Source organism: Gavia stellata, chromosome 31, assembly GCF_030936135.1.
Source record: "Gavia stellata isolate bGavSte3 chromosome 31, bGavSte3.hap2, whole genome shotgun sequence".
NCBI classification, from domain to species: domain Eukaryota; kingdom Metazoa; phylum Chordata; class Aves; order Gaviiformes; family Gaviidae; genus Gavia; species Gavia stellata.
Genome location: NC_082624.1, coordinates 1,685,753 through 1,694,101, shown reverse-complemented (window position 1 = coordinate 1,694,101; position 8,349 = coordinate 1,685,753). Strand labels below are relative to the sequence as shown.

General features: G+C 63.2%; 2 protein-coding genes across 2 annotated transcripts; one reads left to right on the top strand and one right to left on the bottom strand.

Moving 5' to 3' along the window:
- Nucleotides 1-261: 261 nt before the first annotated feature.
- On the bottom strand, nt 262-5,014 carry TMEM127 (transmembrane protein 127). Its single transcript, XM_059831528.1, has 3 exons — nt 4,771-5,014; nt 3,171-3,335; nt 262-2,400 (listed from the first exon to the last, which is right to left on the bottom strand). The coding sequence occupies exons 1-3, from the start codon at nt 5,012-5,014 to the stop codon at nt 2,093-2,095; spliced, it is 717 nt and encodes a 238-aa protein (XP_059687511.1). The 3' UTR covers nt 262-2,092.
- Nucleotides 5,015-5,141: 127 nt separating this feature from the next.
- CIAO1 (cytosolic iron-sulfur assembly component 1) lies at nt 5,142-8,321 on the top strand. The gene is made up of 7 exons (XM_059831535.1): nt 5,142-5,280; nt 6,463-6,611; nt 6,696-6,807; nt 6,969-7,057; nt 7,249-7,450; nt 7,560-7,647; nt 7,737-8,321. The coding sequence occupies exons 1-7, from the start codon at nt 5,142-5,144 to the stop codon at nt 7,975-7,977; spliced, it is 1,020 nt and encodes a 339-aa protein (XP_059687518.1). The 3' UTR covers nt 7,978-8,321.
- The last annotated feature ends 28 nt before the right edge of the window (nt 8,322-8,349 follow it).

Here is an 8,349-nt window from a genome sequence, read left to right as displayed (position 1 = left end):
GGTGCAACGGGGTGCAGGGCTGTAGGTGTGGGGTGTTTATTGGGGTGCAGGGCAGTGGGGGGGACAGGGCAGGGATGTTTGTCGGGGTGCAGGGCAGAGCACAGCAGACGCAACGCAGCGCTGTTTACCGGGGGGGGCAGCGCAAGGAGGGGCACCCCCTTTTCCCGCAACAAAGCGCAAGCTCCCACACAGGGCTCTTTGCACCCCCTTTATTTCCTCTAGCGAAGGGCGGGGGGAGCCCCAAACCCCGCGGGTGCCACCTGCGCCCCATCTGGATTCCGTCGAGGATCAGGGGAGGGGAATGACATCATTTGTCTCTTTTTGGGGTTTGCTTTTTTTTTTTTTACAGAAATACAGTGTGTTTATGCACAGACTATTTACACCCAAACCCCTCTCTTGCATATAAGTCACCGGTGGGGAAATCCAAACTGTTTTCCAGCCGGATTGCCGCGCCGGCCGGATGCCGGGGAAGAGCCGGCGGGATGTTTTCTTTGGCGGAGGACCCGGAGGTGGGACAGAGGAGGAAGAGGAGCGGCCCCGCGGCCGCTAAACCCCCTTGGCCACCCCACCGCCGGCCTCTCCCCACCCTTCCATCAAAACCCTCGAGGGTTTTAAGGGGCTGATTTTCCTCCTTCAAGTCTTGCAGGGAGCGGGCAGCGCTCTCCCCGGCTCAAGTTTTCCGGTTTCGTGCACCAGCCAGAGCCCCGGCGAGCGGCCGAAGCTGTTGCATAGCCAGCGCTGCTGCGGGCGCAGGGCGGGGGAAAAAAGGGCCAAGCTGGGCAAAACAGCCGGCAGCAAGAAAATAGGTAATAAAAGCATTAGAGGGATCACCGGGAGCCTACAACCTGTCCTAAAATTCCTTCCCTAAACCACCGCACCCTGCCGCAGAGCCAGCCTTGAGTTTTCCGGTGCTGCAGCGCTCGGGTCAATACATCCCTACGTGGTTTTTTTTCCTATTTGGTTTTCTTTAAACAGTCCCCAAAAATCCCCGCTCCGTCCCTGCCAGCTACCTCCTCCGGGTTTGGCTGCAGGGTCTGGAGGCGCCAGATCGGCTTTCCCTCGGCTCTCCGGCACCGTCCAGGAAAGGGTTCAGCTCCTCGAGGTCAGGCATCTCTCAGGGCTTGCGAAGGGAAATGGGGCAATAAACTAAGAGCGGGACAGAAAAATACCGAGATTAAAAGTGGGAGCAAGAAGCAGGAGAGTCAGATCGGCGCGGAGGTCAGGCGCTTGCATAAAAGCTACAGGCAGAGACGCTGGTTTTCCAGCGCAGGCTCAACCCGCTTCCCGGGAGCCATCGCTGTACCAAAGTCCGGTTGTATCTCGGCTAAAAAAACCCCCAAGATTTGCTCGGCGAGATGCCGACAGGAGCTGGGTGCTGCGGTGAGGGGGGACAGAGCTCCCCCGAAAACTGCCAGCGGTGGCAGAAAAGCTTTGAAACCCGCTCGCGCTGCACCGCCCGCTCGTGAAGGGGGTTTTACAGCGGTGACAGTCTCCGGCAGCTGGCCCCAAAAATGTCACCGTCCTCCCCGGAGCCTGAAATAAAGTGCAAAATGCTCGCGTGGTCAGCGCCAGTCAGAAAAGAGGAGCGGATAGAGCGGAGGGGGGGTTCGCTCTACCTCCCTCCTGCCGTACGGTCGCTATAAAGGGCCGTTCCTCTCCCACCGGCACGCCGTGACGGGCGTTTCCCCTATATATATATATAAATATATACACACACGCGTGCGTCACGCCTTTCTCCAGGTGTACGGCACGCCTCGGCAGAGGAGGGACAGAGTTCACCGCACGCCAGGCTGGGAATCCAGCGTGATTTCCTGGCGCAGGGTGGGGACAAGATCTCCGACGGGGAAGAGCAGATCCCACCGCCCCTCATGCCGGGGGATGACGCCGTCGTTATTTCGGCCAGCCGAGCTGGTGCAGGGTTAAAAGTCACGCCGTGGAGTTAATAAAATAAGGGATAGGAAGAAAACACCGGTCATCTGACCCGGAAAGTTCTTTCCTCTGCGTGGGAGGGATCAGAAGGGTGAAGGAGGTGCTGAAAAAATGAAGTTTGGGGGTGGGAGAAAGCCACGACCGCGTCCCGGTGCCGGCGGCATCAGGGGGTGTACGCCGGCGGCGGCTGGAATTGGTTGATCACTTCGTACTCGGCTGGGTAAGGTTCGTTCTCCTCCATCTCGGACAGGAGCTCCAGGGCTTGCTCCTCTTCCTCGGTGGGGTAGTGCCGCAGAAGGTTGGCGGCGGTGGCGAGGATGGAGGCTCCCCCGGCGCCCGCCACCAGGTAGAAGCTGACGGCGAAGGTGACGTAGACTTGGGAGCCGTGGTACTTTTTGTGCTGCTGTTGTTGGGCGAGGATCAGCTCCGAGGCCCAGTAGCAGAAGCCGATGACGGTGGCACACTGCAGGACTGAGAGAGAGAGAGCGGGAGAGGCGCTGAGCAGCCGGCAAAAAAAATAAATCAGCGAGTTCATTTCACGGCCGATATGGCAAAGGGACGTTGAGCGCGGCTTGCCGGAGGTTTAAGCAAGCAGAGTGCGAGAGCCTGCGGTGAAAGGAGGCGGTGGATGCCCAAAATCCAGCCCGAGAGAGGGGAAAACGCGGTGGAGGATCTCAGGCCGAGAACGAACCCGGCAAAGTGGGGAGGCCAGCAGCACAAACCAAAGCTGAACGATTTGGAAAGGTTTGGGGGGTTTTTTTGTGACCTAGAAGGAGCAGCAAGGACAAATCGGTGCTTAGTGTTTGGGGCAGGCTGACAGCTCGGACTTTCCCTGAGCCGCCCAAGTCTGACGCGGGTAATTCTGCCAGGGATAAGGGATATTAAAGCTCCTTCGACCTCATGAGCCGGAAAAGGTGACCTTCTTCCCCAGAAAGGCTCTGTGGGAGCTCTTTGAAAAATAAGAGCCATTAGCAGACACTTAATGTTCATCCTCAACTGCCTCCCCCCCAAGGTTTAACTCCAATTTTAGCCATGTGAGGCTGCTGTTTGCCTCTGGACCCAAGACAACGCGAAGGGGAAGCTCTGCGGGCAGGATGGGCGCTGCAGCTCCAAACCAAAGGTTGAAAAAAAGCCTTCAGGTTTTTTTTTTTCCATCCCCTTGAGAGCTGGGGACGGAAAAAAGAAAGCCAGAGCTTTCCTCCAGCGCGGTGAAAACCCTAACCCCGCCGGCGGGGATTTACCTGTGAGGATGTGAGCGAAAGCGTAGCGGCGAGTGATCTTTAACGCCGGGTGCTTGGGACCGAAGACGTCCAGGAGGAAAGCCGAGAGGCTGCAGATGATTCCCAGGAAGCAGAAGGCGGCAATGACCCGGAGCAGCAGGACCGTCTGCGGGTTCATGCAGTAATCTGTGAGGGGAGGAAGAGAGGCAGGCGCTGAGCACCGGAAAAACTCCTCTTTTCCATCCAAATCACTCACCAGAGAAAGCAACCGGTATCACGACACCCCCTGCTTCGATCCTGCCCAGCGTTTTCCTTTGAGGTTTAAAAAACGCAGCTCTCGACAGAAACCGGAGCACAGCAGGGCGCTTTTAATTAGGCTCTAGGAAACAAACCTCCTTTATGCAGCAGCAGTCGGCCTGGTTGTGTATTTTACTTTATAAACTATTGTTACCACGGAAATTAAAGCTAAAGAAACACCTCCGACACACCAGCGCAGCCGAGATAACGAAGCCGGTTGCACGGGTTCCTTATTTAAAGCGAAGCCGGGGGTGTTAGTAGGAAGTCTAAGCTTAATGCCACGTCCTGCAGGGGAACAAGAAGAGGATGTAACCCTGCGGCGAGGGAGATCCCACGCTACTCCGCCCGAATTCAAGCGTACGTGGTCTCTACCCATCCTTAACCGGGTCCGCAGCTGGCGCTGGGGGTATTTGGAGGCTCAAAGTCACTCCCCTCGGCTTCCACGAGGTCCCTCCAAGCGAGGCGGTGGGGAAAGAAAGGAGGGAAGGGGTTCCGGTTGCCACCCCTGCCGCGAGCCACGCGGGATTTTCAATAAATAAAGCCAGGCGTTCGTTTTAACGTCACGTTAAAAAGCAGTAATAAACATGCCGGCTACGATACACAACTGGAAACGAGTCGCAGATGCGCGGCTCTAACTCTGTCCGGGGCAGGGGGACTACGAGGACCAAGCGGGTGGGGGGGATCTCCTCGCGCCGTCCGCGACTGTTGGGGTGAAGGTGACGGAAAGTAGGAAAACAAACGCGTAATGCAGCCGCCCACCGCGGTTCTGCCATCAGAACTGCACATTTGAAAGCTTTACCCCCACCAGCTTCTTGTTTTAACGGATAACCCCCCCGTCCCCACGACGCACAAAGCCGGCTGTAGGGATTCAGTCGCCTGTTAGCTCAAAAAATAAAGCTGGGAACAACGTTTTTTGTGCTTCTCTCCTTCCTGACTGATTTAACCGCACCCGAGCTGCTCAGGCAGGGGGGCGAGGCCGGTTGCGCTGTCGGTAAGCGCAACCACGCGCATTTATCGCCGATGTTCGGAGCTGGATTTGTACGGCGGGGTGGCAGGCGCCGAGCCCTGAAGGGTTTCGACGCTAAAACGGGGAAAACCCACCTCATTTTGGTGATGCTGGAAGGCAAAAACGCTTATTAATAAGCTTTATGGAGGGGTGCAGGGGGGCGGCTGAGGCTCAGCCCCGCGGCCTGGGGGTGTTTGGGGCGGCGGGTGGGCCCAGGCGAGGCCCCGAGGGCCGCCCCCCCCCCCCCGCGCACACCGGGCCCGGCGCCCCCGAGCAGCGGGGGGGCGGGAGGGGGGCACACAGCCGGCCTAGCCTCACCTCGCAGCAGCTCGGGGTCGACGTAGCCGAGGACATCGGCGACGCCCAGCTCCTGACGGGCGCAGGTGCCGCCGTGGATGCGGAGCCAGGCGGGCTCGGCCAGCGCCGTACAGAGCGCCGTGATGGAGAGCGCACCGGGCAGCGCCGAGGCCAGGCTGCGCTCCGGCTGCTTGGGCAGGCCGCTCCCCGCCGCTCCCCGCCGCCGTCGCCCGCCGGGCAGCCCCGGCCCCCCCGGGGTGTACATCGCGCCCCGCTCCGGGCCCACCGACAGCGGCTCCGCCTCACAGCCCTGCGCCACCGCCCCGCTTCCGGTGGGGGCCGCTTCCGGTTCCGGCGCGCTGACGTCACGGTGCGTCGGCGGGAGGGTCGCCATGAAGGAGGCGCTGGAGCTGCTGTGCCGCGTCCCGGGGCACCCCGACTCCCGCTGCTGGTTCCTGGCCTGGAGCCCCGGCGGCGGCCTGCTGGCCTCCTGCGGCGGCGACCGCCTCGTCCGCCTCTGGGGAAGGGAAGGTGGGCGGCGGGGAGCGCGAGGGAACGGGGAGGGCGTGTCTGTGGCGAGGGGCGGGGCTAGAGGGGGCGGGGTCAGAGGGGGAGACGGCGAGGGGCGGGGCTACGGGGCAGAGAGGGAGGAGCGTCATGAGGGGCGGGGCTGGAGGGACTAAGGATCTGCAGTGAGGGGGCGGGGTCAGAGGGGGAGACAAAGGGGGTGGGGCTACAGGGGCAGAAGGAGGGGCTTCATAAGGGGGTGGAGCTAGAGGGGGAAGGGAGTGTCTGGCGAGGGGTGGGGCCAGAGGCAGTGAGGGAGGGGCTGTGCTGAGGGGGCGGGGTCAAGGGGAGGGAGACAATTAGGGGCAGGGCTACAGGGGCAGAGAGGGAGGTGCTTCATAAGGGGGCAGGGCTAGAGGTACTGTAAGGTAACGGGTGAGGGGGTGGGGCCAGGGGGCGGGGTTAGAGGGGCAGTGAGGGAGGGGCTGCAGTGAGGGGCGGGGCCAGGGGCAGTGAGGGAGGGGCTGCAGTGAGGGGGCGGGGCAGTGAGGGAGGGGCTGCATGAGGGGGCGGGGCCAGGGGGCAGTGAGGGAGGGGCTGCATGAGGGGGCGGGGCCAGGGGGCAGTGAGGGAGGGGCTGCAGTGAGGGGGCAGGGGCAGTGAGGGAGGGGCTGCATGAGGGGGCGGGGGCAGTGAGGGAGGGGCTGCAGTGAGGGGGCGGGGGCAGTGAGGGAGGGGCTGCATGAGGGGGCAGGGCCAGGGGGCAGTGAGGGAGGGGCTGCGGTGAGGGGGTGGGGCCAGGGGCAGTGAGGGAGGGGCTATGGTGAGGGGGCGGGGCCAGGGGCAGTGAGGGAGGGGCTGCGGTGAGGGGGTGGGGCCAGGGGCAGTGAGGGAGGGGCTGCAGTGAGGGGCGGGGCCAGGGGCAGTGAGGGAGGGGCTGCAGTGAGGGGGCGGGGCCAGGGGCAGTGAGGGAGGGGCTGCAGTGAGGGGCGGGGCCAGGGGCAGTGAGGGAGGGGCTGCAGTGAGGGGGCGGGGGCAGTGAGGGAGGGGCTGCATGAGGGGGCGGAGCCAGGGGACAGTGAGGGAGGGGCTGCAGTGAGGGGGCAGGGGCAGTGAGGGAGGGGCTGCATGAGGGGGCGGGGCCAGGGGCAGTGAGGGAGGGGCTTGGTGAGGGGGCGGGGTTAGAGGGGACCCTGCTCTCCCCAGGGCCGGGCTGGTCCTGCCGGGCGGTGCTGGGCGAGGGGCACCAGCGCACGGTGCGCAGGGTGGCCTGGTCCCCCTGCGGCTCCTACCTGGCCTCCGCCAGCTTCGACGCCACCACCTGCATCTGGAAGAAACAAGACGATGGCTTCGAGGTGAGAAACCCCTCTCCAGCCCCAGCCCAGGCCCCCCCCCGGGCACCCCAAAACCCACTCCTCCCCTCTCCTCTCCCTCCCCAGTGCGTCACCACCCTGGAGGGGCACGAGAACGAGGTGAAGTCGGTGGCCTGGGCTCCCTCCGGCACCCTGCTCGCCACTTGCAGCCGGGACAAGAGCGTCTGGGTCTGGGAAGGTGAGGGGAGAGTGGGGGGCGAGGGGGAGCAGCCCCCCCGCCCCAGGGCTGGAAGGGAGAAGGGGGGACGATGGAGGGCCCTGAGCTGGGACGCGGCTGAGCCAAAGCTGCCCCCCGCCCCAGCCTCCTCTCTTCTCCCCATAACCGTTTTCTCTCTGCAGTGGATGAGGAGGAGGAGTACGAGTGCGTCAGCGTCCTCAACTCCCACACGCAGGACGTCAAGCACGTGGTCTGGCACCCCAACCAGGAGGTAAGACGGGGCCTCGCGGGGAGGGGGAGACCCCCATTTCCACTCCAAACCCTACCCCAGCACTGGGATTGGTCCTGGAGAGCAGCGACCTGGTCCCCATTCTGGCTCCAAACTTGAACCACGGGTGAAGGGCAGCTTCACGTGTGCAGGCAGCTGCCTAGCACCTGGTTGATTCCTCTGCCCTCCCTCAGCTCTTGGCCTCGGCCAGCTACGACGACACAGTGAAGCTGTACCACGAAGAGGAGGATGACTGGGTGTGCTGCGCCACGCTGGAGGGCCACGAGTCGACGGTGTGGAGCGTGGCCTTTGACCGCAGTGGCGAGCGCTTGGCTTCCTGCAGCGACGACAAGACGGTGCGCATCTGGCGCCGGTACATGCCGGGCAATGAGGAAGGTGAGAGTCCCAGCCCGTCTTGCGAGGAGCTGCTCGTAACTTGCTGGGGAAAAGAGAGGGCAGGGGAAAAGAGCAGGCAGGGCAGCGAGGTTATTCTCTTGCCTTCCAGGGGTAGCCTGCAGCGGCACCGACCCCACCTGGAAGTGCGTCTGCAACCTCTCTGGCTACCACACGAGGACCATCTACGACGTGGCGTGGTGAGTGGAGGGAGAACGGCAGAGCCACCCGGCTCCGTTTTCTCCCGGCAGCAGCGTGGGTGACCCACGCGGTGCCATCCCCGCTCTAGGTGCCACCTCACCGGGGCGCTGGCGACAGCCTGCGGCGACGACGCCATCCGGATCTTTGAGGAGAGCGCGTCCTCTGACCCGCAGCAGCCCACCTTTGGCCTCGCCGCCCACGTTCCCCGGGCGCATTCGCAGGATGTCAACTGCGTGGCCTGGAACCCAAAGGAGCCAGGCTTGCTGGCCTCCTGCAGCGACGACGGCGAGATCGCCTTCTGGAAGTACCAGCGCCCCGAAGTTTGCTGAGAGGTTCAATCCTTGTACGTGTCACCCTACCCAGCAGTGGGACCCTTCGGCGCTGTCGCCGGCACACAGCCCCGTGCCGGTGCGGAGAGCGGGACAGGGAAGAGGGAGACCGATGTCCTCTGCCCTGCGAGTTGGGACTTTTGCATGCCGAGGACCATGGGGATCCCACCGGCCTCCCCAGGGATGCACACAGCAGCGCGGCGCCTTTGCCGGGATCCGTCTGGCTTTGGAGACGGGGCAGGACTTGCTCCCCGCTCCTTCTGCCCCACGCTCAATAAATCTGTGCTCTCCTCACCAAAGCCTCCGGCTTTTCCTTTCAGTGCCACCACTGACGCGCCCGTCACCCTCGGGATGAGCGGAACAGGGTGTAGG

Excerpts from the sequence above, each read along its gene's own strand:
- TMEM127 (XM_059831528.1), bottom strand. The coding sequence starts at position 5,014 with ATGTACACCCCGGGGGGGCCGGGGCTGCCCGGCGGGCGACGGCGGCGG. Across the intron at positions 3,336-4,770 it reads CGACCCCGAGCTGCTGCGAG|ATTACTGCATGAACCCGCAG; the intron begins GTGAGGCTAGGC and ends CTCCCCTCACAG. Across the intron at positions 2,401-3,170 it reads TTTCGCTCACATCCTCACAG|TCCTGCAGTGTGCCACCGTC; the intron begins GTAAATCCCCGC and ends TCTCTCTCTCAG.
- CIAO1 (XM_059831535.1), top strand. The coding sequence starts at position 5,142 with ATGAAGGAGGCGCTGGAGCTGCTGTGCCGCGTCCCGGGGCACCCCGAC. Across the intron at positions 5,281-6,462 it reads CCGCCTCTGGGGAAGGGAAG|GGCCGGGCTGGTCCTGCCGG; the intron begins GTGGGCGGCGGG and ends TGCTCTCCCCAG. Across the intron at positions 6,612-6,695 it reads AACAAGACGATGGCTTCGAG|TGCGTCACCACCCTGGAGGG; the intron begins GTGAGAAACCCC and ends CTCCCTCCCCAG.